This window comes from Lycium barbarum, chromosome 9, assembly GCF_019175385.1.
Source record: "Lycium barbarum isolate Lr01 chromosome 9, ASM1917538v2, whole genome shotgun sequence".
Taxonomy (NCBI): domain Eukaryota; kingdom Viridiplantae; phylum Streptophyta; class Magnoliopsida; order Solanales; family Solanaceae; genus Lycium; species Lycium barbarum.
Window position 1 is genome coordinate 14,067,356 of NC_083345.1, and position 25,255 is coordinate 14,092,610.

The 25,255-nt window shown below is 38.2% G+C and overlaps 3 protein-coding genes and 1 pseudogene across 3 annotated transcripts; 1 reads left to right on the plus strand and 3 right to left on the minus strand.

The window, feature by feature from the left end:
- Positions 1-8: 8 nt before the first annotated feature.
- LOC132611670 (uncharacterized) lies at positions 9-10,552 on the minus strand. Its single transcript, XM_060326064.1, has 3 exons — positions 10,394-10,552; positions 628-1,165; positions 9-82 (listed from the first exon to the last, which is right to left on the minus strand). The coding sequence occupies exons 1-3, from the start codon at positions 10,550-10,552 to the stop codon at positions 9-11; spliced, it is 771 nt and encodes a 256-aa protein (XP_060182047.1).
- A 2,679-nt stretch (positions 10,553-13,231) lies between these two features.
- Positions 13,232-14,405, minus strand: LOC132611013 (uncharacterized; annotated as a pseudogene).
- Positions 14,406-15,469: 1,064 nt separating this feature from the next.
- LOC132611012 (non-specific lipid transfer protein GPI-anchored 5-like) lies at positions 15,470-17,202 on the plus strand. Its single transcript, XM_060325424.1, has 3 exons — positions 15,470-15,884; positions 16,657-16,716; positions 16,835-17,202. The coding sequence occupies exons 1-3, from the start codon at positions 15,560-15,562 to the stop codon at positions 16,963-16,965; spliced, it is 516 nt and encodes a 171-aa protein (XP_060181407.1). The 5' UTR covers positions 15,470-15,559; the 3' UTR covers positions 16,966-17,202.
- A 3,956-nt stretch (positions 17,203-21,158) lies between these two features.
- LOC132611671 (uncharacterized) lies at positions 21,159-24,413 on the minus strand. The gene is made up of 4 exons (XM_060326065.1): positions 23,966-24,413; positions 22,206-23,332; positions 21,432-22,061; positions 21,159-21,374 (listed from the first exon to the last, which is right to left on the minus strand). Exons 1-4 carry the CDS (start codon positions 24,411-24,413, stop codon positions 21,159-21,161), a joined length of 2,421 nt encoding a protein of 806 aa, XP_060182048.1.
- Between the last annotated feature and the right edge of the window lie 842 nt (positions 24,414-25,255).

The window sequence follows — 25,255 nt, forward strand, 5'->3', positions numbered from 1 at the left end:
ACAAAATTTTAATAAAAGAAAAATAAAGATGCATGTTTCAACTGATCCACCCCTCTACCTTCTCCTTTAAATAGGTTTTTGTCTGCAACATGTTTCGAATCCGTGACGTGTGTCTAAAGAACAAGACTTATTCCATATTCTTGATCAAACACAACACGACAACAACATACCAAGTAAAATTCCACAAATGGAATATGAGGAAGATAAGATGTATGCAGGTCTTCCCCTACCTTTGTGGGGTAGAGAGGTTGTTTCCCATATACCCTTAGCTCGAAAGAAAAGAAAAGAATTTTAAAAAAAGTATCAAGTAAAATATGAGTCATATCTTGATCAAACACAACCATAAACACATTGACAAGAGAATCAATCCTTTTATGCTATATTCCTTGAATTGTATAAAATATGAGTCATATCTTGATCAAACACAACCATAAACACATTGACAAGAGAATCAATCCTTTTATACTATATTCCTTGAATTAATACAAACTAGGTAGTTGACTATAAAAAAAAAAAAAATTTTAAAAAAAATCTGACCTATTACATAAAGTAGGTAACTAAGGATTTTTTTTTGTATAATGTCTCCACGAAAAATTATCCTTTTTGGATGGTTTTCTTGTTTTTCACAGCTGCTCTTTCCACGACTACAAATATCTGGTGCTAAATTGTGTAATTGAGGATCAGTGGATAAAAGACTAAGCATAACCATATCTCTTGGTTTCCCATTAAGAAGATAATACTTCCTAAAAACACCTTCCTTTGTAAAACCGACCTTCTCCAACACCCTTTGTGATGCTGGATTTTTAACATCCACCACAGCTTCAAGCCTGGCCAAGTGTGTCCAGTCTACCAAGATGGTGGCTGCTGCCATCTTCACCGCCTTAGTGGCGATCCCTTTGCCCCAATACTTTGATGCTAATTTGTATCCAATTTTGGCCCTGCACCTATTACTTCCGCCTTTAATGATACCTCGCCGAAAATCTGATCCACCAAAGGCGGATACAGTAATAGAACCAATTGGCTTGCCATTTAAGCAAATTGATCCGTACCATGGATGTGGCATGACAACATCAGCAATGTATCTCGTCGCGTCTTTTTTGGATAGGAAAGTGTCGCAAGAACAGAATTTACTAATGTTGTCGTCTGTGATAAATAGTGTAAATATGTAGTAAAAGAATATTTTGTAAATCTTCTATTTTAGGTTAGTATAGTTTGTATCCTAATAGGACATTGTAACTATGGTATATTTACCAACTCAATCAATGAGAATAATCACGGAATTAATCTCTTTCATGGTATCAGATACTAGGGTTTCTTTTCCTTCTCTTCCGTTGCCCTAATTCTCCGACGTCCTCTACCCATTTTTCCGACGTCTTCTTCTTCTTCTTCTTCTTCTTCTTCTTCTTCTTCTTCTTCTTCTTCGATTTCTGTCCATTTTTCTTGCCTTCCATCAATGGCAGACACCAAGTTCCATCCTGCTTTGGCTGTCTCCAACATCAAGAATCACATCCCAATCATTCTTGAGATGGAAACGGATCATTATTCGGCCTGGGCCGAATTATTCAAACTTCATGCCTGGTCTCACCGTGTCCTTTCCCACATTCTGCCAACCGGAAAGGAGAAGGCTCCTACCACCGACGACGAAAAGGAGTTGTGGTCCACTTTGGATGCCACGGTACTTCAATGGGTATATGCAACCATCTCCACGGACTTATTGCATACAATCATCGAAGAAGACCTATCGGCAAAGGAGGCCTGGGATCGCCTCTGTAATCTTTTTCAAGACAACAAAAACTCCTGTGTCCTTGCTTTGGAACATGATTTCTCTCATGTCAAGATGCGGGATTTTCCAAACGCTTCGGCGTATTGCCAACGTCTCAAGACCTTGGCCGATCAACTTAAGAGTGTGGGGGCTCCGGTGACCGACAACCGCCTCGTTCTCCAACTGGTGGCTGGACTCCCAGAGGCATACAAGAATTTGGGTACCTACATCCGCCAAAGTAAGCCTCTTCCACCATTCTCCGAAGCTCGGTCAAGTTTGTGCCTTGAGGAAAAGGCGTTGGCTGAAATGCACGATGACTCTCCCGCGGCTATGGTGGCTAATTCCAAACGTGATTTTGATGACTCTTCTCATCTGGAAAATTCTGGTCGTTCTCACCATCATCGGGGCAAAAATAACAACAAAAACCGCGGCTCTAGCGGCGGGAATAATAACGGCGGTGGCCGTGGTTCGGGCGGCGGCAGTGGCAGCCGACGCCGTGGAGGACGCCCCTCAGGTGACCAGCAGCAGTGGCAACAACCCTCATCACCGTGGCAGTGGGGTTGGATGCCTCAGTGGGCTCCCCCTTGCCCGTATCCTACCACGCAGTGGGCTCGGCCACAGCAGCAGTGGCAGCCGCCATCTTCTTTGTCTGGCCCGAGGTCGCTGGCCCAGCCTGGCTATTTTGGGCTCGCGATCACAGCAGCAGGCATATGCAGCTGCGGGCCCCCCGATGCAATGGACTCCGACCGATATTGAATCGGCTATGCACACGATGACGTTGAACCAACCCGATTCGAATTGGTATATGGATATCGGCGCCACGTCCCATATGACATCCACAAAAGGTACTCTCTCGTCTTATTTTAATTTGAGCAATCGTAATACTGGCATTGTTGTTAGTAATGGTAAGTCAATTCCAATTCGAGGTTGTGGTCATGCTAAATTGCCTCCCCCGAACCCTCCTTTATTGTTAAACAATGTTCTTCATGCGCCAAAACTCATAAAGAATTTGATATCGGTTCGTAAATTTACTAGTGATAACTATGTGAGTGTTGAATTTGATCCTTATGGGTTTTCTGTGAAGGATTTCCGGACGGGGATGGCTCTCATGAGATGTAATAGTAGGGGTGCTCTCTGTCACACCCAGTTCCGCTAGGGTGTGATGGGCACCCGGCCTCACATCCGAAGCCGAGCGAACCCACATACCTTTGGGACACACATAATCTTGGTAGATTTTTTAAATCAAATAAAAATAAAATATATAATAAACTCTCAAAATATGCTTGTCCGATGCTTTCCAAATCAAACAGAATCTATGGTCGTATAGAATTTAACACATAATACAGAATGACATATCGGCTGATGAAGCCGCATACACAACTGACATACTATACCCACGACTCTGTCTGCAAAGTCTCTAACAAATAATCAGAAAACATAGCATACACACTCTGACTCGGCAGCACTCCAGGAGTAAAAGGAGCTTGCCAATTCTGCTGGAACATCCTCTATAATAACTTCGCATCATCTGGGTGTACCTGCGCGGCATGAAAACGCAGCCCCCGAAGAAAGGGGGTCAGTACGGAATATGTACTGAGTATGTAAAGCATAAGGCGCAATAAACAGAATCATAATCTGAACAGAGGATACAGAAAATAAGTATAGTAACCGGAGTATCAAAAATGCTTACTCATAAAACATAGGTAATGCATGTCAGAACATATGCCATATCCGGCCCCATTATGGGACACGGTGAACAGAACGTGGTCGCCACCCCGACACTGGCGCCACAACACAGCATACTCCAGAGTAGGGAATAGCTCCGTAACATATCATATCATATCAGAATGTGCACATATCAAACATATCAGATGGCCATATCATATCATATCATCATATATCAGAATGTGTGTACATGGCACATCATACTCCACAACCCATGTACATGTATACCTGCCCCCTCACATCGAGGCATGGCGAACAATGCAGTGGAATACGCGTGATAACATATCCTGGCCCGGGCTCAGTGAAGGAAACGTTGAGGCATCCACGAATGGAGTAGTGAGAAACTAATGCAAAATAAAATATAGCACATTTACGGAGACTCAGTAGCATAATTCAGATGACAAACCATATGACAGAAGCGGAGCAGTAATCATAGTGTATGCATTTCGGATATCCCAATAGCATATGTCAAAATAAGCTTTTTGTAATCATTTTCATGTTTCAAAATACATTATGGGGCTTATCAAAATAATTCAAGTCATATATTTCCAGAGACTCAATAAGACCTATCGGATGACAAATCGAAATAATGAAATCGGACAGAATCATAGTGAGTGTATTTCGGATGTCATAATGGATTACGGAGAAATAACCTTTCTACGATCGTTTCCATGTTCCAAAATAGTTTATAAGACTTAAGGGAGCATTAAAACAATTGTCCTTAGTAGTTAAAAGGATAGTTAAAACGTTTCATTTTATATTACTCAAAAATAAGACAATAGTACAATAAGAGACAAAGCGGGAATAGTGGGCCCACCTCGGGTCAACTGAAGCAATGGGCGCAAATTACGTATATTAAGTCTATAGAGTCACCCATGGAAGTCCTAGGGAAATTCCTTAACTTTTTAGGCAATTTATGAAAACTTGCACAATTCTTTCAACAAAACGTACATATAGGATTCAATCCTATTGAATGAAAAAGGGACATTTTCAAACGCGGGTTTCTATGAACAGAATACTCCCCGAGGCTCGAATCAAAGCCTATCATACCTAGGACATGCCAAGAGAAGAATAGGTAAAGCTTTACATACCTTATCCGCCTTTTACGCTTGTCCAAATTCAAATCCCGTTTCGCCCAAAATCTACAATTGGTCACATTTACCAAATATTAATCATAAGGCTTTAAGAATTCAACCTTAACCAATACTTGTCTACAGAAATTTGGGCAGCACCTCCCCTGTATATACAACATCCCCGAGATTTAACTCGGCTCAAATTAGCAACAACCATACCAACAACAATACTAACAACATCAACAATCGACTAGAAACGCATTCTAACATAAATAGTCTTCTTTTCCAAATAATGCAACAACTTCCAATCCAACTTTGCACCTTCCAACCAACATCAATGTTTTCATATTAATTACTAATCAAAATCATTCCAATTCAATTTGGAAGCATTTCATATCATTTTACAAAATATTCCCAAAATATACAAAAATTTCACCAAAACCATAATTCACCCGAAAATTCTCCAACTTCCCTAGAAACAATTTTTAATGCATTTCTTGCTTCCAAATTCATGAACTATCCCAACAACACACATTCTAACAACATTATTCTCACATTTAAAGAAACGACACTAACATCATATTGGCTTCCAAATCAGCCCATAACAATTCCAACAACAATTTAAGTTATAAAATTCTCATTTCCATCACAAAATACATATCTACAACAATCAAATTACTATATAAAAAGTGTCCCATCCTTCCTACACACAACATATACACACGGCCCATATGCATATACACACCACCATACAAACTTCCATTTCTCATCATAGATTCCATTACAACAATAATCAAAATACTAGATAAAATTAGCTCATCATACCCCACCAAAACAGCCCCCTATACGGCTACCACATCAACACCGACAAACGAATTTATATCGCTATTTCTTCCGTTCTAATCCGTTAAATCTTTAAATAAACTTGTTAGCAATGAAAAAGAACCTTATCCATACCTTAAGAATTCAGCCACCAAGTTATCACCCTCCTCCTTGGTTGATTTTTAGCTCAAATTGAAGACAACGCAGCGTACAACACTTTTCCCTTCATGGGCTTCGGGATTCGGGGCTCGGATTTTGGTCAAAGTTGATTTTTCTTCTCTCCAAAGCTCCTCTCTCTCTCTCTCTTTCCAGAAGTTTCTGGTATTTTTGGGTATGAAAAATGAGGATAAAGGGCTGAAATCTCGCTTAAATAACATGGGTCATGGGCCTAACCCGGTTGGGCCCGAGTTGGGCCTAGCCCACTGACCTTTCAACCTTAAAACGTCCATATCTCCTTGTACCGACGTCATCTGGGAACCCACGACCTATGGTTGGAAAGCTAATTCAAATATCTACAACTTCTATTTCTTGGTATTTTTCCAAATTCCAAACTTATAATACCATTTTTGCCCCCCAAAGTCAGGTCACCCGAAAACGTTTTCTTAAAAATATTTGTTTGGAGGACTTCCACTTTGATTTGGCCCAAGGGTCCTTCATGAGTTGTGTTTAACTTTACATATGTGATTCATATAACTTGTCACATGTTCCAAAAATAAAATCTTGACGTGTGGGCCCCACCTCAGCTTACAAAAAATTCGACGTTAAAAAATATGGGATATAACTCTCTCTATCCATTGTCCACCTTCAAATTTTCCACCAATTCACCGTCGACTTTTGCTGCCTTGTCTTCTACCCGTTGGCATGATCGATTGGGCCACCCAGGAGCTTCTATTTTGGATTTTCTTAGGCGTAATAAAAGCATTGAATGTAATAGTTCTAGTTCATCTAGTATTTGTCATTCTTGCGTTCTTGGTAAACATGTTAAGTTGTCATTTGCTAGTTCTATTTCCGAAACTTTGTTTCCATTTGACATTATTCATAGTGATTTATGGACTTCTCCAATTTTGAGTTCTATGGGCCATCGTTATTATGTTCTGTTTTTGAATGATTTTACCAACTATTTGTGGACTTTCCCTTTGGCTAGAAAATCTGATGTTTACTCAAAATTCATGGATTTTAAGACCCATATTCTTACTCAATTTGAACGTCCTATCAAGAATGTCCAATGTGATAATGGGAGGGAATATACTAATAGTCAATTCGGAAAATTTTGTGCATCCAATGGGATGTCTTTCCGTCTTTCGTGTCCTCATACATCCTCTCAAAATGGGAAAGCAGAAAGAAAAATTCGTTCACTAAATAATGTCATCCGGACTCTTCTTGCTCATGCCTCCATTCCTCCGTCTTTTTGGCATCATGCATTGCAAATGACGACGTATCTCATTAATATTTTACCAAGTAAGCTATTGGGTCACAAATCACCTTTAGAGGTCCTTTACCAACGGAAACCATCTTATTCTCATCTCCGAGTCTTTGGGTGTTTATGTTATCCCCTTTTTCCGTCTACTACTATTCACAAGTTGCACCCTCGGTCAACTCCATGTGTCTTTTTGGGATATCCACCAAACCATCGTGGCTACAAATGTTTTGATTTATCCTCAAATAAAATCATTATTTGTCGTCACGTTTTATTTGATGAGACTCAATTTCCGTTTTCCAAAATCCATACTCCGGCTCCCACCTCTTATGACTTCCTTGATGATGGCCTCTCTCCTTACTTGATCCATCATATAGCTGCCAGCCCTCCACCGCTGCCCTGTCCCCCTCCGTCGCTGCCCGTGACTCAGGACCACGCCGACCCCTCCCCACCTGGGCAGCAGCCTCCATCGTCCTCTACGCAGGACCAGTCCGCCCCTCTCCCCCACCAGCTTCCCACCACCCCGCAAAACTCGACCATTTCTCCACCTGTCCAGCCTAATACCCACACACGCATGGTCACTCGTAGTCAGCGCAGGATTTTCAAACCCAAGCACCCATTTAATCTACATGCGGCGGTTACCAAGTCCCCCATACCTCGTAAACCGTTGGATGCGCTACGTGACCCGAATTGGAAATTGGCCATGGATGATGAATATGATGCTCTTATTAAAAATAAGACGTGGGATTTGGTACCCCGTCCACCTAATGTGAATGTTATTCGGTCTATGTGGATTTTTACTCATAAAGAAAAGTCTAATGGTGATTTTGAGAGGCATAAAGCCCGTCTTGTAGGTGATGGCAAAACACAGCAGGTTGGCATTGATTGTGGTGAGACTTTCAGTCCGGTCGTAAAGCCAGCAACGATCTGCACTATCTTAAGTCTAGCTCTATCTAAACATTGGCCCATTCATCAGTTGGATGTCAAAAATGCATTTCTTCATGGCGAGCTCAAGGAGACGGTTTATATGCATCAGCCTATGGGTTTTAGAGACCCATCTCGTCCCGATTATGTGTGTTTGTTGCGCAGGTCCTTATATGGGCTTAAACAGGCACCGAGAGCTTGGTATAAAAGATTTGCTGACTTTGTTTCTTCCATTGGTTTTGCTAATAGCAGGTCTGACCACTCCTTGTTCATCTATCGCAAAGGGCACCACTTGGATTACATTTTACTATATGTAGATGATATTATTCTTACTGCTTCTTCAGATGCTTTCCGCTGTTCTATTATGGGCCTTCTTGGCTCAGAATTTGCTATGAAGGACTTAGGTCCTTTGAACTATTTTCTTGGCATTGCGGTGACCCGTCATAAGGGTGGTATGTTTCTATCACAACGAAGTTATGCTACGGACATTATTGAACGTGCAGGAATGTCCTCGTGTAAGCCTTCTTCCACTCCGGTTGACACTAAACCAAAGGTCAGTGCCTCTTCTGGCGATCTGTGTGACGATCCCACTCATTTCTGGAGCCTTGCAGGTGCTCTTCAGTATCTTACCTTCACCAGACCGGATATTTCTTATGCCGTACAGCAGATTTGTCTTCATATGCATGCTCCACGAGATACGCAGATGCTTGCTCTTAAGCGGATTATTTGGTATATTCAGGGTACTCTTGATCATGGTTTGCATCTCTACTCATCTTCAGTTACTGATTTGGTTTCATACACTGATGCTGATTGGGGGGGATGTCCAGACACCAGACGCTCGACGTCGGGTTATTGCGTGTTTTTGGGAGATAATTTGATATCCTGGTCATCTAAGCGCCAACCTACTCTTTCCCGCTCTAGTGCGGAAGCAGAATATAGGGGGGTTGCTAATGTTGTCTCTGAATCATGCTGGATACGTAACCTCCTCTTGGAACTACATTGTCCGATCCCTAAGGCTACTTTAGTTTATTGTGATAATGTCAGTGCCATTTACCTATCAGGAAATCCAGTCCAACATCAGCGCACCAAGCACATTGAGATGGATATACATTTTGTTCGTGAAAAGGTGGCGCGCGGCCACGTCCGTGTCCTTCATGTTCCGTCTCAATATCAGCTCGCCGATATTTTCACTAAAGGACTGCCACAGGTCTTATTTGAAGATTTTCGGGACAGTCTCAGCGTTCGTAAACCTCCCGTTTCGACTGCGGTGGTGTGATAAATAGTGTAAATATGTAGTAAAAGAATATTTTGTAAATCTTCTATTTTAGGTTAGTATAGTTTGTATCCTAATAGGACATTGTAACTATGGTATATTTACTAAGTCAATCAATGAGAATAATCACGGAATTAATCTCTTTCAGTCTGCATACTATTCTATAAGATCATCAACATTGCTGAGAGGCGGATTTGGGATTTGAAGGTGTCGGATGCCATAATTTTCTTCAATGTACATTTTGTCAGGAACGTGTTGGGTCGGTCCATCTCTTTTTAGTTTATTCGGGTCAACTTAATAAACCTTTTTTTATTTGCAAATATGAAATTTACATCTCAAAAATCAAGAAACGAACATAATTAACATCTTAAACAAAGAATCGCACCCATTAATAACAAGGTAAAATCAACATTTGCACCAAGGGACTGGCATCTTTTACGTATATTAAAAAATAAACTTGCACAAATAAAATAACAACTTCAATAAGAAATTACACCAATCAAAATAAGAAAAATAATAGAAAAACTCTTCAATAGGTAATTACACCCCATAAGTAAATGTAGAATTAGATAAACTACCAGTTCTAAAAAACATATCATAAGTTTCATGTTTTTTCTAAGTAATGCTTGTGAAATTTTCATTACAATTTAAGTAGTAAAGTGATTTAAATTGTATTTAACAATTATAGAATAACACAATTTTTTATAATAAACTCCCTCCGTCGATTTTTATTTGTCAGTTATACTAAAAATATATGTCCACTTTTACTTGTAAGTTGTATAGTTTGAAAAACCAAGACATAATTTACCATTTTATACCTATTTTACCCTTATTATTAAGTACTTCAATTCATTTCTCATTTTATTTATTGCTTATTAAGAGTGTCCCAAGTCAAATATAGACAAGTAAACATGGACGGAGGGAGTAATAAACAAAAAAAATTATAAAAAATAAAAATAAATTGAATTTTGATCTCAATCCAATATTCCCATTGAGATCCAAGTTTCGATTTAAATACTCACAGATTTGAGATTAAGAAAACTACTTAATTTAAGGGATTTTGAGGTTTCTATTTGTGTGTTCTCGCTAGAGATCACAGATAAAATAATAGAATAGAGGAAAGTCAATATAAATAATAAAAAGATAAATAGAAAATTGGGAGAGCCGAAAAGGGAAATACTGGTATAAAGAAACTAAAAAGCACAAGAAAAACAGGAATTGAAAATATTCAAGATAGATTCAAACTTGTGTCTACCAGCCATGAGACCTTTATCTAATTTGCGACTAGGAGTGACAGGATCAAATATTTAACCTAATTTAAGCACATTGCAACATAGATATATAAAAAAAATTATCAATCTAGAGGGTGTCATACCACCCCATCCTAAAGGGTGGATCCGCCCCTGGCTGAAGTGTAATAGACGAAGACTTATGTCTGAATAATCATATGCAGCTGCAGCATCTTCTTTGTCACTCAACTTCAACTTCTCCTCAACATTCATTGGCAATTCTTGATTAATATGAGTAAGATCAGTACCGGATGAATCAGATTCCATTGTCTCAAGATGAAATTTTTACTAAAGCAGTAGACACTATTTATAGTAGTGCAAAACTTACTTTTTAGCTAAAAACTAAAAAATCTATTGAAGCAAAAATATTTCCTTAGAATCGCATTAATTTCTTGATGCTCTCTACAATTCTCCGCTACTCTCTACTATATTGAAATAGGTATTAGCACACCTGATTATAATAGTGCAAAACCAAATTTAGCTAGGAACTGGAAAACCGTTTCCTATAGTATTATTTTGATTATAAATCATATTTCGACATGAATTAAATAAATATCAAATTCTAATCAAATTTGGTTCTCTATTCCAACTTTAAACTATTCTTCCAACATTTGTATTAATATAATCTTGACCACAAATCTTATTTACACATGAATTAAAGTAACTAATAAATATCTAATCCTAAACAATTTTTTTTTTTATCACACAGGGGATAGGAGAGGGGAAAATGGGGAGGAAATTACAATGTAGGGATTCGAACCCTCGTCAACAAGATGAAATTTCTAGTAGCCAACCCTACAAACAACAACAACAAACAATTTTAGTTTCATACTCCAATTTTGAATCGATTTTCCAACAAGCTGGCCCTCCATATTAATTCAAAACATGAAGAATAAAGAATTTTCCAGGAAATTACTTCGGCATAGTAATCCGAGTCAACTATGTAATTTACTTTTTTTATGCCTTTTCACCAAGGAACGAACTATCACCGTTCGTGTACGGACAACCAAAGTGAACACAAACTTTTCTTGGAGAATCCATCATAAAGTAGGAGTACTGAATTAATTACATATATTCAAATAATTCCATGATGTTTGAAATTTTTTAAACAGAACCCAAAAAGTTTATTAAATAGTTAATTCATTGTTTGAAATCTAATAATGTAGAAAAGCTTTACACAGCCCCCCTTCAAAATCTGAAAACACAATTAGGAGGGTATTCTTAAATTGAGAGCCATTTTTCCTTTCCTTCTTTTAAGCGGAAGCGGAGGTAGAAGCCCACATACGCGTTCGATGGAACCACTAACTTCTGCTCAAAATAATGTATTTGTAGTTTTCCGAGGAAATTGCACGGTTTGTCCTTCAAATGGGTTGGTCTTTAATTTTGGGCAATTTGCACGATTGTCCTTAATATGGACTTGGTCTTTAATTTTTGTCTCTCAAGTCACTGGTCTTTAATTTTTCCCCTTCACGTAAAAAGATAGCTGAAAATATCCCGAAATTTTTGGTTCGAACTCAGCAGAGTTGAAAATAATAATAATTTCGCAAGCCTATTCGGGTGAAGTTACATAGACCTATCCCGGAGACAGCAGACTTTGTCTTGTAAGGAATTGCCTTATAAGGCAAACTTTTAGTTATGCCTTAAGGCAAAGTCTGCCGTCTCCAGCAGACTTTTAGTTATGCTTTAAAACAAAGTCGGCAAATTTTTTTGCAAAAGTCTTATCTTGCGATTTTTTATTTTTTTTTACTGAGCGAGAATTTAAACCCAGAAACTTGAGATATTTTCGGCCACCTTTTTAAGCGAATGGAAAAAATTAAAGACCAGCAATTTGAGGGGCAAATTAAAGACCACCCCAAAAGAAGGGCAATCCGCGCAAAAAAAAAAGGTTTAATTTTTTCCCTTCAAAATCGAACTTTTTCATAGTTGGGCATGATATGATATCAAAGGGCACTTCCCCTTCAAGACCTTTCACTCGAGGCCAAGCCAAGGAACTCCAAGCCTTGAAAGCAATGATCATGCAAAGAGAGACCTTGGAGACCCTTGAAGAACAACATACAAAGGTCTAAAACGTGTGGAGTGAGGAGTTACGGCCCGTCATTCCAATTGACGGACCGTAAAACGTTTGACGGACGTGAAAGGTGACCGTGATTCAGCTGGTGAAATCACAGATTCTGTTCAATGAGTTCCAGAGCCTTCTCCGGACCGCAATGAGTTCCAGAGCCTTCTACGGACCGTAAATCTGTTTGATGGTCCATAGAAAGTATTACGGTCCGAAACGCAGATTTTGGCTATCATTGCAAGTTCTGTTCAAGGTCAGTTTTGGTTCTAGTGTGTAATAAAGCCTCCAACACTATATATATAATGGCTCTCAAGGCTTAGTATAGCTTAGCTTGAATATTGATTATAAACATATATTTGCATGATAGTTTGTTTCGTTGAGAGCCTAGTTTTAAGCATAGTTGTAGATTGTGGTTTCATTGTTGTTGAATGAACCTTTATCCTTGATTTCATTTAGAGTTACTCACTTATGGATTCATTTGGGTTAATTCTTAATTTCAAATAGTATAGGTGCCTTTAGTTGGGTTCGATTGGGAGGATTTGGTAGTCAATCCAAGTTTATCCATAAATCCATTACTAATCGTGTCTTGCTTTTATGCTTTAATTTCTTGCAATTTATTTCATGTTGAATTCCTAGAGTTTCCCTTTAGGAATCCCATCAAGGCATAAGTTTTTAGTGGTGCAGGTCATAACTTGTGGGATATTATAATGCGAAAATATAAACTTGTGCCCCGCGAAAAAGTTATTTGCTACGGGCAAGTGCAAATGACCCTAGTTTTCCACATTTTCACGTTGACATTTACAAAAGATTGGTGGTTCATACTTCTCCACAGGATCAAATGCTGATATGGTCCAAAACTCACTCATTTAAGATTTACAAACCAATAACAGAGTCAACAAAGGAGATCATAGCTAGAACTAGAAATGGAGTCCTCAAGAATCTCAGGCCATTTAAACATTCTTATGCTGATGAAACCAATTATTAAAGATTTTCTATTTCCTACATAAAGTAAGTGACTTGTGGATCACTAGATAAAAGACTAAACATAACAATGTCTTTTGGTTCCCCATTAAGAAGATAGTACTTCCTCAAAACACCTTCTTTCCTAAAACCAGCCTTTTCCAACACCCTCTGTGAACCTGGATTATCAACAGCCACCACAGCTTCAAGTCTCTCTAAGTGGGGCCACTCCGCAAATAAGGCAGCTGCCACCATCTTCACTGCCTTGGTGGCGATCCCTTTGCCCCAATACTTTGATGCTAACTCGTATCCAATTCCCCCCTGCACCTATTACTTCCATGAAATGGTGACACAGAAACAGAACCAATTGGTTTGCCATTTAAGCAAATTGCTCGAAACCATGGATGTGGTATAACAATATCAGTAATGCATCTCATCGCGTCTTCTTTGGATGTTGTGAAAGTGTAGCACGAACAGAACTTATTAACATTTTCATCTGCAAACCATTCCATGAAATCATCAACATCGTTGAGGTCCAATAAACGGAGACTTGTGTTTGAATAACCATCTGCAGCAGCATGTTCATGGTCACTCAGCTTCAACCTGTCCTCAAATTTCATTGGCAACTCTTCATTAAGATGTGTAAGATCACTAGATGAATCAGATTCCATAGCCTCAAAGTGAAAATTTTACTGAAGCAAAAAATATCCAAGTAATTTTTTTTGGTTTTATAGGATACAAATTACATATAGTTTTAGAGATGTACTGAAACATGACCAAGCTGACCCTATATATAATCCAACATGAAGAATAAACAATTCACCAGGAAAATACTTTGGTGGTCTAGTACACGGAGTCAACAAGGTCTTTTTATACAATTTTTCTTGGAGAATTCATCATAAACACTACTTATAAACTAATTAGGATGTTGCTTTCAGTTCAATATCTTTTACATTCCAATAATACCATGATGTTTGAAATGATTGAAAATTTGAAATTTTGTAAATACTAGCTTAAAAGTTCTTTAAATAGTAGCTCAATGTATAAAATCCATATCTAGGAAATCTTCAAAGAGTTCCATTAAAATTCTGAAGGCAACATTGGGAGATCGGATCACCTTGTCGCAACCCCTTTGCTGCATCAAATGGTTCATTATTATCTACATTTTTATTTAAGGTATGAAATATTATCTACTTAATATTAAGCTAGACTACTCTCCTTTAATATATATATATATATATATATATATATATAGATTATCATATTAACAACTCTAATACTATGTGTTGATAATATCGTATGAGTATATTAGGTGAGTTCATTATTATTATTAGCAACTACTACTACTACTATGTGTTGATAATATCGTATGAGTATATTCGTGAGTTCATTATTATTATTATTAGTAGTAGTAGATTATTAAGTTTGGTAATATTTTGAACTACAATTAATAACTTCTTCTATAATTAATGCAAATAGAATTTGGTGTCAAGTGGCATGTTCATATTACGCCACTTTACTTAATATTAAGCTAGATACTCTTATATATATATATATATATATATATATATATATATATATATATATATATATATATATATATATATATATATATATATATATATATATATATATTATTAGCAACTACTACTACTATATGTTGATAATATCGTATGAGTATATTCGTGACTTCATTATTATTATTATTAATAATAATAATAATAATAATAATAATTAGTAGTAGTAGTAGATTATTAAATTAGGTAATATTTTGAACTACAATTAATAACTTCTTCTATAATTAATGCAAATAGAATTTGTTGCAAAGTGACATGTTCATATTACGCTACTTGACTTAATATTAAGCTAGACTACTCTCCTTATATATATATATATCAACCTTGTATATAAGTTCTTCTAAGTTTTCCAATGTGAACACTTTACCCATAAGCTTTTCTGTTTGTGACTAGTCAAATAATGGGACAATTGGTTGGCATTAGTCGGTCACCCACGCAACTAACTACTTTGTCAAATCTACCTAATTCGTATGTAAATTATGACCAAAGTACGAAATAATGTCATTCTCTGAATTTACGTTACTACTTGTTTATCGGTCACCAATTTTTAAAACATCTTCTTTGACTCTCCCTACTCCGTTTTCCTATATAAACAAGCACAACTTTTCTTCTTCTAACGACACATTTTGTAATCAAACTTACTTCAATCAGAAAAAAAAAAAATCCACTTCATATCTAATGGCAATTCAAAGAAGCAGAATGGGTATTTTGGCGATTGTGTGCACGATGTTCTTGGCAGGAGTTGTTGCACAATCGAGCAATGACTGCACGAATGTGTTGATCAGTATGTCACCTTGCTTGAACTATATTACTGGAAATTCCTCTACTCCATCTTCAGGTTGTTGCACTCAACTAGGCACTGTGGTTAAGAACAATCCAAAATGTTTGTGCCAGGTCCTCAATGGTGGTGGCTCTAATTTGGGGCTAACTATTAACCAGACTCAGGCTTTGGCTCTTCCTACTGTTTGTAAAGTTCAGACTCCACCTCTTAGCCAATGCAATGGTAAGTAGCAAAATTCATTCCAAAACTAAAGAATATTACTCATTTATGAATTTATAATACTATTAAGAAATGGACTTTGTGCCTAACCTCTAAAGCTAGTTCATGAGGTAAGAATTTTCTTTAAACCAATAACCCCATCCATAGCCGATGCGCGACTCTTACATAGAGTTTTCACATCACTTTAGAGATAGATCTTAGAAAGTCTGTGGATCCAAATTGAACCAGTCTATTATATATCAACTGATCAGTCAACTCAACTGCACCCATACATTATTAGGATATGTATTCATTTTGTCTACAAAATTGGTTTTTTGGGTATAGTACTGGGGTCTAATCACACCTACCGCAGAAAGCTAGATCCATCCAGAGTCCGGGGCGGAGCTACAGCTTCACCTACAAGTTTGGGAGAACCCAGTAGCTTTGACTCAAACTCTGTATTTACGTTTAAAAATCACTTGATATGTATAAATAATTTATCAAGAACCCTGTGAGCTGCATTTTCTAAAATTTAGAACTCATAAACTCAAAATCCTAACTCCGCTTCTGTCTGGAGTCACCTCCGTACAATTTGTAAGTGGAAAATACTTACCTGCAATAGGTGTGTGTTTACACCAAATCAAGAAATTTAACCTCAACAATCACACACTATAATGAGATCACACATTATTTGACCATGAGACGACAGGCAGACATGTTACATTTATCGGTTTGATAGATAAACATCAAGTGCGAATAAGTTTTTTGATTCTCTAACATCTGTTACTTGGAACAGCTGGTTCACCAAATAGCTCTCCTACCGGAACAGCAGATTCTCCAACTACAGATGCTTCAGGTAAATTACTTTGCTTTTTTTTTTTTCCTTCCTCAAATTCTACTACTAGTACTTTTCAAGAACATCAAATTCAGGTTTTACAAAATTCGAGCTTTAACACAATACCAATGTGTAACAGGACGTGGATCTAACGCAGTACCATCATCACAAGATGGTTCAAATGATGCAGATTCAATTAAGATGGCAGCTCCACTTTTCTTCTTCATTCTCTTCATTGCTTCATATGCTTTAACATTCAACATGGCCTGAGATTTTTGGCCACAACTTTCATTGAATATGGAATTGCTATGTTGATAGATTCAGATTTACAGCTTCTTATTTTATCTGTTACTGGCTCTTTTTTGTTTTAGTTCATATGATCTGCAGTCATTTTCATGATGGGGATTATTAGTTATTGTACTTGTCATTCTTTAGTTACATTATTGTTCTTGAATTGTGTCCACACATAATACATTTTTGTATTGGATTCGGTACGTATTAGTTGGATATTTCAATTTGGCTGACTGTACCTAACCTCAGAGCATAAGCATGCTTGCAAGTTAATTAACCAAAAAAACAAAATTTTAATAAAAGAAAAATAAAGATGCATGTTTCAACTGATCCACCCCTCTACCTTCTCCTTTAAATAGGTTTTTGTCTGCAACATGTTTCGAATCCGTGACGTGTGTCTAAAGAACAAGACTTATTCCAGATGTACGCAGGTCTTCCCCTACCTTTGTGGGGTAGAGAGGTTGTTTCCCATATACCTGTAGACAATAAAATTCGCGTCGAGAAAATAATAATCAAGACAGGAAAATATCGCAACAATCTTTGTATTTGATTTCAGAATATGAGTGTTACAATCTCTATTATTCCTCTGATTCGTCTTTTCAACAATAATTTCAAGGGCTTTTGAGCTTATTCTTGAACTTGATGGATTTGATCTTGACTTGTACTTGAATTCAAGGGCTTTTGAGCTTGATCTTGAATCTGGTGGTCTTGATCTTGAACTTGTACTTGGATTCAAGGGCTTGAAGCTTGATCTTGAATCTTCGTCTGGATCTCTAGAACTTCTAGAGAAATACTTGAATGCTTTTAGCTTGTAGAGAAATCTGCAGCGTTTGATCCGCGAGCTCTCTCTTGCTTCTTGTTAGAATTTCTGTCCTTTTTCTGAATTATGAGACCCCTATTTATAGTTGTAGGATGGAGGAGTTGTGATAAGGACAGGCTTCTTTCGACCAATCAGATTTAAGCTGACATGTCAATATTTGATTGGCCGGAACATGTCATTTGTACACGTGCCGTATCTTCATTGACCTTTGATTTGACTAGGCATGCTGCATCATTTTGACACATGGCATGATCCTATTGGCTCCTTCGTTTGACTTGGCGTGCCACGTCATTTGACATGTGACATCAATTTGGGCCTCTTGAATAAGATGACATCTTGGGCTTGACAAAGTGGACTCATCATTTGTAGCCCAATGAATTTGGACCATTACTTAAATCCATATTTATTGGACTTTAAATAATTAACCCAATTATATTAATCCGTAATCTTTATTTGGACTAATATATCTTGAATTTACTATAATCCGAATTTCTTACGGATTTAAATTCAATAAAATTTCGTTATCTACAAATGCCCCTACTTCAAGACTTGTCAGAGTATAAAATCATTAAATTTTTTGGAGACTAGTTTTGAAGTATCTGTGGAGTATTAAATTGACAACTTCGAATACCCCTGTGTGAACAATTGTATCTGAGTTTAATTGCATGCATTTCCCCTTTTTGTCCTTTTGCAAATAATTTTCCAGTGAATTGCATGCATTTCAACTTTTTGTACTTTAATTGCATGCATTTTATTTTTGGGCCTATACTCACGTAAGGCTTCTTCACCAAGCAAAAAAAAAAAAAAATTTAAAAGGCATGCAATTTAGGTGGGTCCCACGTGTTCCTTTTTGACTCAAATCCATTTTTTTTTCTTTCCCACATTTGCATTGGATAGGGATTTAGTCATTCACACCTTCTGAGACTCTATATCTGAATTGTCCTTGGATTAAGAGTATTCACGTCATTCCCCATCTATAAATAGGAGCACTTTTCTCCATTATTTTGACATTCAGCATTCTTGATTCACGGTGGGTATAATTTCTCCTTTTTTTTTTTTTTTGGTCCAAACGACAATGATGAGTTCTTGTTCAAGAGAATGACCCATGCATGAAGACGATAGTTTTGAGGCACAAAGGGGTGGATACTAGTCCCCACCTTAAGAACGGTAAGGTAATCTTATGGTGCAAAGGGATGGTTACTCGTCCCCGCCCTAAGAACGGTAAGGTAATCTTACGGCGCAAAGTGATGGTTTCTCGTCCCCGCCCTAAGAACGGTAAGGTAATCTTACGGCGCAAAGGGATGGTTACTCGTCCCCGCCCTAAGAACGGTAAGGTAATCTTGCGGCGCAAAGGGATGGTTTCTCGTCCCCGCTTTAAGAATTTAGGGAGTTCATTTGTCAAGGTCTTTGTACCTATGAATATACGTCCAAGTCTGCTACTAATAACTTCTCTCGTCCTTTGCAACTTGAAGAGATGGTTTACTTCAGACACTACACTTCCCCATCCACCAAACTAAAGTATCTCGTAGTTGAGACTGAAGATGGCGCGGACCAAACTAGATTCTTGATTCATACCATACTAGCTGGCGATATGCGAGTCTGTGGCCTTCTTTGAGGAATTCGCTTCATATGGCAAATTGGATATCGGAGAAAACCCAAAATTCTAATCGATCATCCAAGATGTGGTCACTCCAAGCACCAAACCATCATCATGCCAATATTGTGTCCGCGCTACCATGCTTAGATCGTCGTATAATCCCATATAGATCATCCCAGATAAATCCAAGAATTTGGCTCTACATGCTGAAACGCAAATATTTCTCAGATTCAGCAGTCTCGCCAAAATTCATATCTCGACGTAGGGGCGTTGAAATGATGAGCCGAAAAATTCCTAAGAAACTAGACTCATAAATCTAGCATGTATCCAAAAATAAATGTCAACAAACATATAGATCATCTCAGATAAATCCAAGAATTTGGCTCTACATGCTGAAACGCCAATATTTTTCAGATTCGAGCAGTCTCGCCAAAAGATTCATATCTCGACGTAGGGGCGTTGAAATGATGAGCCGCAAAATTCCTAAGAAACTAGACTCATAAATATAGCATGTGTCCAAAAATTAATGTCTACAAACATATATATCATCCCAGATAAATCCAAGAATTTGGCTCTACATGCTGAAACGCCAATATTTCTCAGATTCGAGCAGTCTCGCCAAAAAATTCATATCTCGACGTAGGAGCGTTGAAATCACGAGACGCAAAATTCCCAAGAAACTACACTCATAAATCTAGCATGTTTCCAAAAATCAGAGCCAACAACAATATGAATAGTTCCAGATAAATTCAAGAAGTTGACAATACATGCTAAAACGTCAATAGTTTCAGATTTGCACAGTTTCGTCAAGAAAATTCATATCTCGATGTAGGAACATCAAAATCATGAGCCGCCAAATTCTCAGGAAACTAGACTCACTAATATAATATGTATCCAAAAATAAAAGTTGGAAACCCTCTGGATCATCCCAGATAAATTCGGGAAATCTACCTTAGATTTTTTATTCCAACTTGAAGACTTGACGGATTTGAAGGATTGAATTTGAAGGCTTGCTGGATTCTAAGACTTCAACTTGCAGATATGATGAATTTAAAACTTTAGCTTGAAGACTAACATATTGGAAGGCTTCGCCGTGCAGTTGCGATGGCTTTGGACTCCAACTCAAAGAGTTGCCAGATTTGAGGCCTTCAATTTGGAGACCAATGATTTTGCAGACTTTAACTCCTTGATTTAACCACTTGCTAAGAGATTACAGTCATTCCATTGGAGAAACCCATTTGTCATGGAGATTTGTCTTCGTTGGACTACTGATATTTAGTGAAAGTCCAAATTGAAACAAAAGGATACTTGTCTGTACGATCTCCATGCGCCTGGTCAGGTGAACTTCATTTTGAACAACGCATAGGGGGATGCGTTTTTTTTTTTTGACTCATGCGACTGAACTTAGAATAAAACTCTAAGCGCCTACGTACCTCGGTGAAGAGGATCAAGTCATACCGTAGTTCAGAAAAATGAGTTTTTTCTTTCTTTTTTTTTTTTTTTTTTTACTCGTGCGACTGAACTTAGAATAAAACTCTAAGTGCCTACGTACCTCGGTGAAGAGGATCAAGTCATACCGTAGTTCAGAAAAATGAGTTTTTTTTTTTTTTTTTTGTGTCCTAACTTTTGCCTAGGCTGCCCTTTGCGGGATTTTCAACCTAGCGGACATTTTCTTGGGCCGTGCACAGTTTATACTCTTGCGGGCCAGGAGTTGCATGCAGTTTATGCTCGTGCCTTAAGGAGCGTCATCTCGCTTCAAGGATAGTACTTTTTCAAGAACTTTGCGTTGATAGGACCGATCCTCAAGCCATCCGCATCAACAAGCTTGTAAGCACCACTTGAATATGCTTCTTGTACGACATATGGTCCATCCCATTTTGAGGTGAATTTGCCCCCAGACTTATGGGAAACTATAATGGGTCTTTTTACCGCAAGGACTTGATCTCCCACTTGGAAGGACCTCAAGCGAACCTTTTTGTTGAAGGCACGAGATAGACGGGCTTGATAACATTCAAGATTTTGTTGAGCCTCCAGCCTTTTCTCATCAAGTGCTTCTAACTCTGCAAGACGCAATCGAGCATTTTCCTCTTCGGTGAGTCCTTCTTGAATAGCAAGTCGTAAAGAAGGTATTTGGCGCTCAAGTGGTAGGACTGCTTCAACTCCATAAGCAAGCGAGTACGGGGTTGCTTGCGTTGGTGTGCGGTAAGTTGTCCTATATGCCCACAAGGCTTCTTCCATTCGTTCATGCCAATCCTTTTTGGACTTGGAGACAACCTTCTTCAATAAGTTACACAAAGTTTTATTGAACGCTTCGGCTAGACCGTTGGCGGCAGCATGATACATAGAAGATTTACGCTGCTTGAAGCCGAAGAGATCACAAATCTTGTTCATCAATTTGTTACCAAATGGCTTGCCATTGTCCGTTATTATGTAACGAGGAATGCCGAAGCGATAGATGATGTTTACTCGGATGAAGTTCGCAACATTCTCCTTCTTTACTTCTTTAAGAGCGACAGCTTCGGCCCATTTTGAGAAGTAATCAGTTGCAGCCAAGATGTATAAGTGTCCACCAGAAGATTTCGGCAACGGACCAACGACATCCAACCCCCAAGCGTCAAATGGCCAAGATGCGACGGTCGGGTGTAATGCTTCAGGCAGCTGATGTATAAAATTCGCATGAAACTGACAAGCCTTGCATCTTCGAGCATAGTCCAAGCAATCTTTCACCATCATTGGCCAATAATATCCCATCCTTTTTATGTGGAAGTGGAGCTTTGGTCCAGATTGATGTGATCCACGTACTCCTGAATGTGCTTCTTGCAAAGCTTGGACTGCTTCATCCTCCCCCAAACATCGCAAGAGTATCCCCACAAAAGATCTTTTATATAAGGTATCCTTGTAGTAAAGGAATCGAGGTGCACGACGACGAATCTCAGTTCTTCTTCTTGAGTCTTCTGGCAGTGTCCCATAACTTAAGTAGTCAATGATGGGTTGTCGCCCGTCTTCCTTTGTGGCTTCAGAAACAGCTACGAGATGCTCAAGCTCACTTTCCGCGCCTTCATCCTCATTTGATGGAGGTACTACCCATTTTTGACAGATAGTCGCTTGTGTTTGATCTGGCAGAGTAAGCGCTGAAGCTAGAGCAGCTAAAGCATCGGCTTTCTTATTTTCCCTCCTAGGAACATGCTGAAGAGTCACATCACCAAGCCATCCTATCAATTTCTGAGCATAACCATGATAGGGGAGTAATTCAGGCTTCTTGACTTCGTAGCTTCCCAAGAGTTGATTGATCACCAATTGAGAGTCACCAAAGACTTGCAACTGCAACTGCTTCATGTCGACGGCCATTTCAAGTCCAAGTATTAGTGCTTGATATTCAGCGACATTGTTGGAGCAATGTTGTGTCAAAGTGAAGGAGTATGGTAGAACTTCTCCCTGTGGAGTAACAAACACCACACCAGCACCAGCTCCATCACGTTGTGCAGCACCATCAAAGTACATTTTCCACGGAGATTGAATTTCAACGACCATTGCATCTTCGTCGGGAAGTTCATCAGTTAGCTCCCAGTCATCAGGTATCGGGTGATCTGCTAGGAAGTCTGCCAATGCCTGTCCTTTTACAGCCTTTTGAGGGATGTATGTAATCTCAAATTGTTGAAACTGGAGGTACCATCTTGCTAGTCGATCACTGAGGACCGGTTTTAACATCACAAACTTGATGGGATTTGCTCTGGAAATGAGGTTAACACTATGAGCTTGAAAGTAGTGCTTCAGCTTTTGAATCGAGAAGACTAGCGCCAAACACAACTTTTCAATTGGCGTGTAATTCAGCTCATTAGGCGTCATCATTCTGCTCAAGTAGTAAAGAGAATTTTCTTTCCCTTCGCTATTCTCTTGGGCCAACAACGCTCCAACTGACCTTTCTTGTGCTGAAATGTACAGTATCAATGGTTTTCCAGGTACAGGGGCTACTAGAACTGGAGGCTTCATTAAATATGACTTGATATTCTCGAAGGCATTAGTACATGCTTCGTCCCACTTGAAAGGGGCGCCCTTCTTCATGAGACGACTGAATGGTTGTCACCTCCCAGCTAAATTCGAAATGAATCTCCTAATATAAGCTAGCTTCCCTTGCAAACTTTTTAACTCATGAATATGTCGAGGCTCGGGCATTTTCAAAATCGCATCAACTTTGGCTTGATCAATTTCGATTCCTCGATGTCGAACAATGAAACCAAGGAATTTTCCAGAAGTAACTCCAAAGGCAAATTTCAATGGATTCATTCGAAGTTGATATCTCCGAAGTTGCTCGAACATCATTCTCAGGTCTTGCAAGTGGTCGCTCCTCTTTCTTGATTTTACCACCAAGTCATCCACATAACATTCAACATTTTTGTGGAGAAAATAATCAAAGATATTATGCATAGCCCTTTGATATGTGGCCCCAGCATTTTTTAAACCAAAAGGCATCACTTTGTAACAATAAATACCCTTGGGTGTACGAAATGCAGTAAGCTCTTCATCTTTTGGTGCCATGCGAATTTGGTTATAGCCGGATGAACCATCCATGAAAGACATTGCCTCGTAACCAGTGGTAGCATCAATCATCAATTCTGGGATGGGAAGCGGGAAATCATCTTTAGGGCATGCGTTGTTAAGATCCCTGAAGTCAACACAAACTCGAATTTGGCCAGTCTTCTTTTTTACGGGAACGATACTCGAAATCCATGTAGGATATTTAACTTCACGAATAAAGCCAGCTTCAATGAGTTTGTTGACTTCATTTTCGATTGAAGGAACCAAATCTGGTCTGAAACGCCTTTGGGCCTGCTTAACAGGACGGGCACCATTCTTGACCGCCAGATGATGGACTGCTACTTTGGGATCTAATCCAGGCATCTCTTTATAACTCCAAGCAAAAACATCCCTATATTCTTTGAGTATTTCCATGTAAGTGTCTTCCTCATCACCTGTTAGAAAAGCACTTAGGTAGGTGGTGTCATACCCCATTTTAACCGGAGTCAAATTAGAAGTACGACATATTGGTGATTCCTGTTTTTTTGTTTGTTTTATTTAAGGAGTCGCCACCTAATTATTTATGGTGAATTAGGACACCTAAAGTTTATTATTTATCTAAAGTTGATTTTAAAGTCTACGAAACCAAAAGATCTGAGTAAGGGTTCAATTAGTCTAAAGAGAAGGTATTAGGCATCCTTTAAGACCCATTAACAATGGTTAACCGACCGGACTTGCGATTAGTTAGGCTAAGTGTAAATATAGTATCTTTAAATATTTAAGAAAATATCCTGAAAGTATTGCTAAAGTTATAGATAGAAGTAGAATGTTGTTTAAAGTAAAACTTGTAGAAAAGTAGTGATTGAATAAAAAAGAGTTTAGTTATAAATAAACCAAAAGAAACGGACTGGGTAATGTTTATATGTATTCGGAATATGAATTGCGCCAACTAGCAAGTTAAAATGTATTTGTAAAGTTATTGCAAGATTAATATTAATGTTTTAAGATAAAAAAAAAGTAGATCTTGATTCTTTTAGCTCGATGTGGTCGTGCTAATTTGAAAAACCAATCATTCAAATAAATGTTATGGATACTATAAATAGTTTGAAACATAAATAGAAGTGAATATAAGTTTGAAACATAAATAGAAGTGAATATAGTTTGTGGAATTAACTACCCTTTACTAAACTAAAACCCTTAATGTCACTAAAGTTTACTTAAATTAACAAATAAAAGGTTAGTCATACAATACACATTAAATGCACACAAGAATAAAAATAGAGGGGTAGATATGATGTAAATGGGCTCAGCCCATTTTGGACCGCTGTGATCTGTTT

Bases quoted from the DNA above. Each gene is read 5' to 3' on its own strand.
- LOC132611670 (XM_060326064.1), bottom strand. From the start codon at position 10,552: ATGGAATCTGATTCATCCGGTACTGATCTTACTCATATTAATCAAGAA. The intron at 1,166-10,393 runs ATCCACCCTTTA...TTCTTTTACTAC, and splicing joins TACACTTCAGCCAGGGGCGG to ATATTTACACTATTTATCAC. The intron at 83-627 runs GTGAAAAACAAG...AACATGTTGCAG, and splicing joins TAGTCGTGGAAAGAGCAGCT to ACAAAAACCTATTTAAAGGA.
- LOC132611012 (XM_060325424.1), top strand. From the start codon at position 15,560: ATGGCAATTCAAAGAAGCAGAATGGGTATTTTGGCGATTGTGTGCACG. The intron at 15,885-16,656 runs GTAAGTAGCAAA...TACTTGGAACAG, and splicing joins ACCTCTTAGCCAATGCAATG to CTGGTTCACCAAATAGCTCT. The intron at 16,717-16,834 runs GTAAATTACTTT...AATGTGTAACAG, and splicing joins TCCAACTACAGATGCTTCAG to GACGTGGATCTAACGCAGTA.
- LOC132611671 (XM_060326065.1), bottom strand. From the start codon at position 24,413: ATGGGGTATGACACCACCTACCTAAGTGCTTTTCTAACAGGTGATGAG. The intron at 22,062-22,205 runs GTACGTGGATCA...TTTATACATCAG, and splicing joins TGCAAGAAGCACATTCAGGA to CTGCCTGAAGCATTACACCC. The intron at 21,375-21,431 runs GCTCAACAAAAT...TTCAACAAAAAG, and splicing joins TTGATGAGAAAAGGCTGGAG to GTTCGCTTGAGGTCCTTCCA.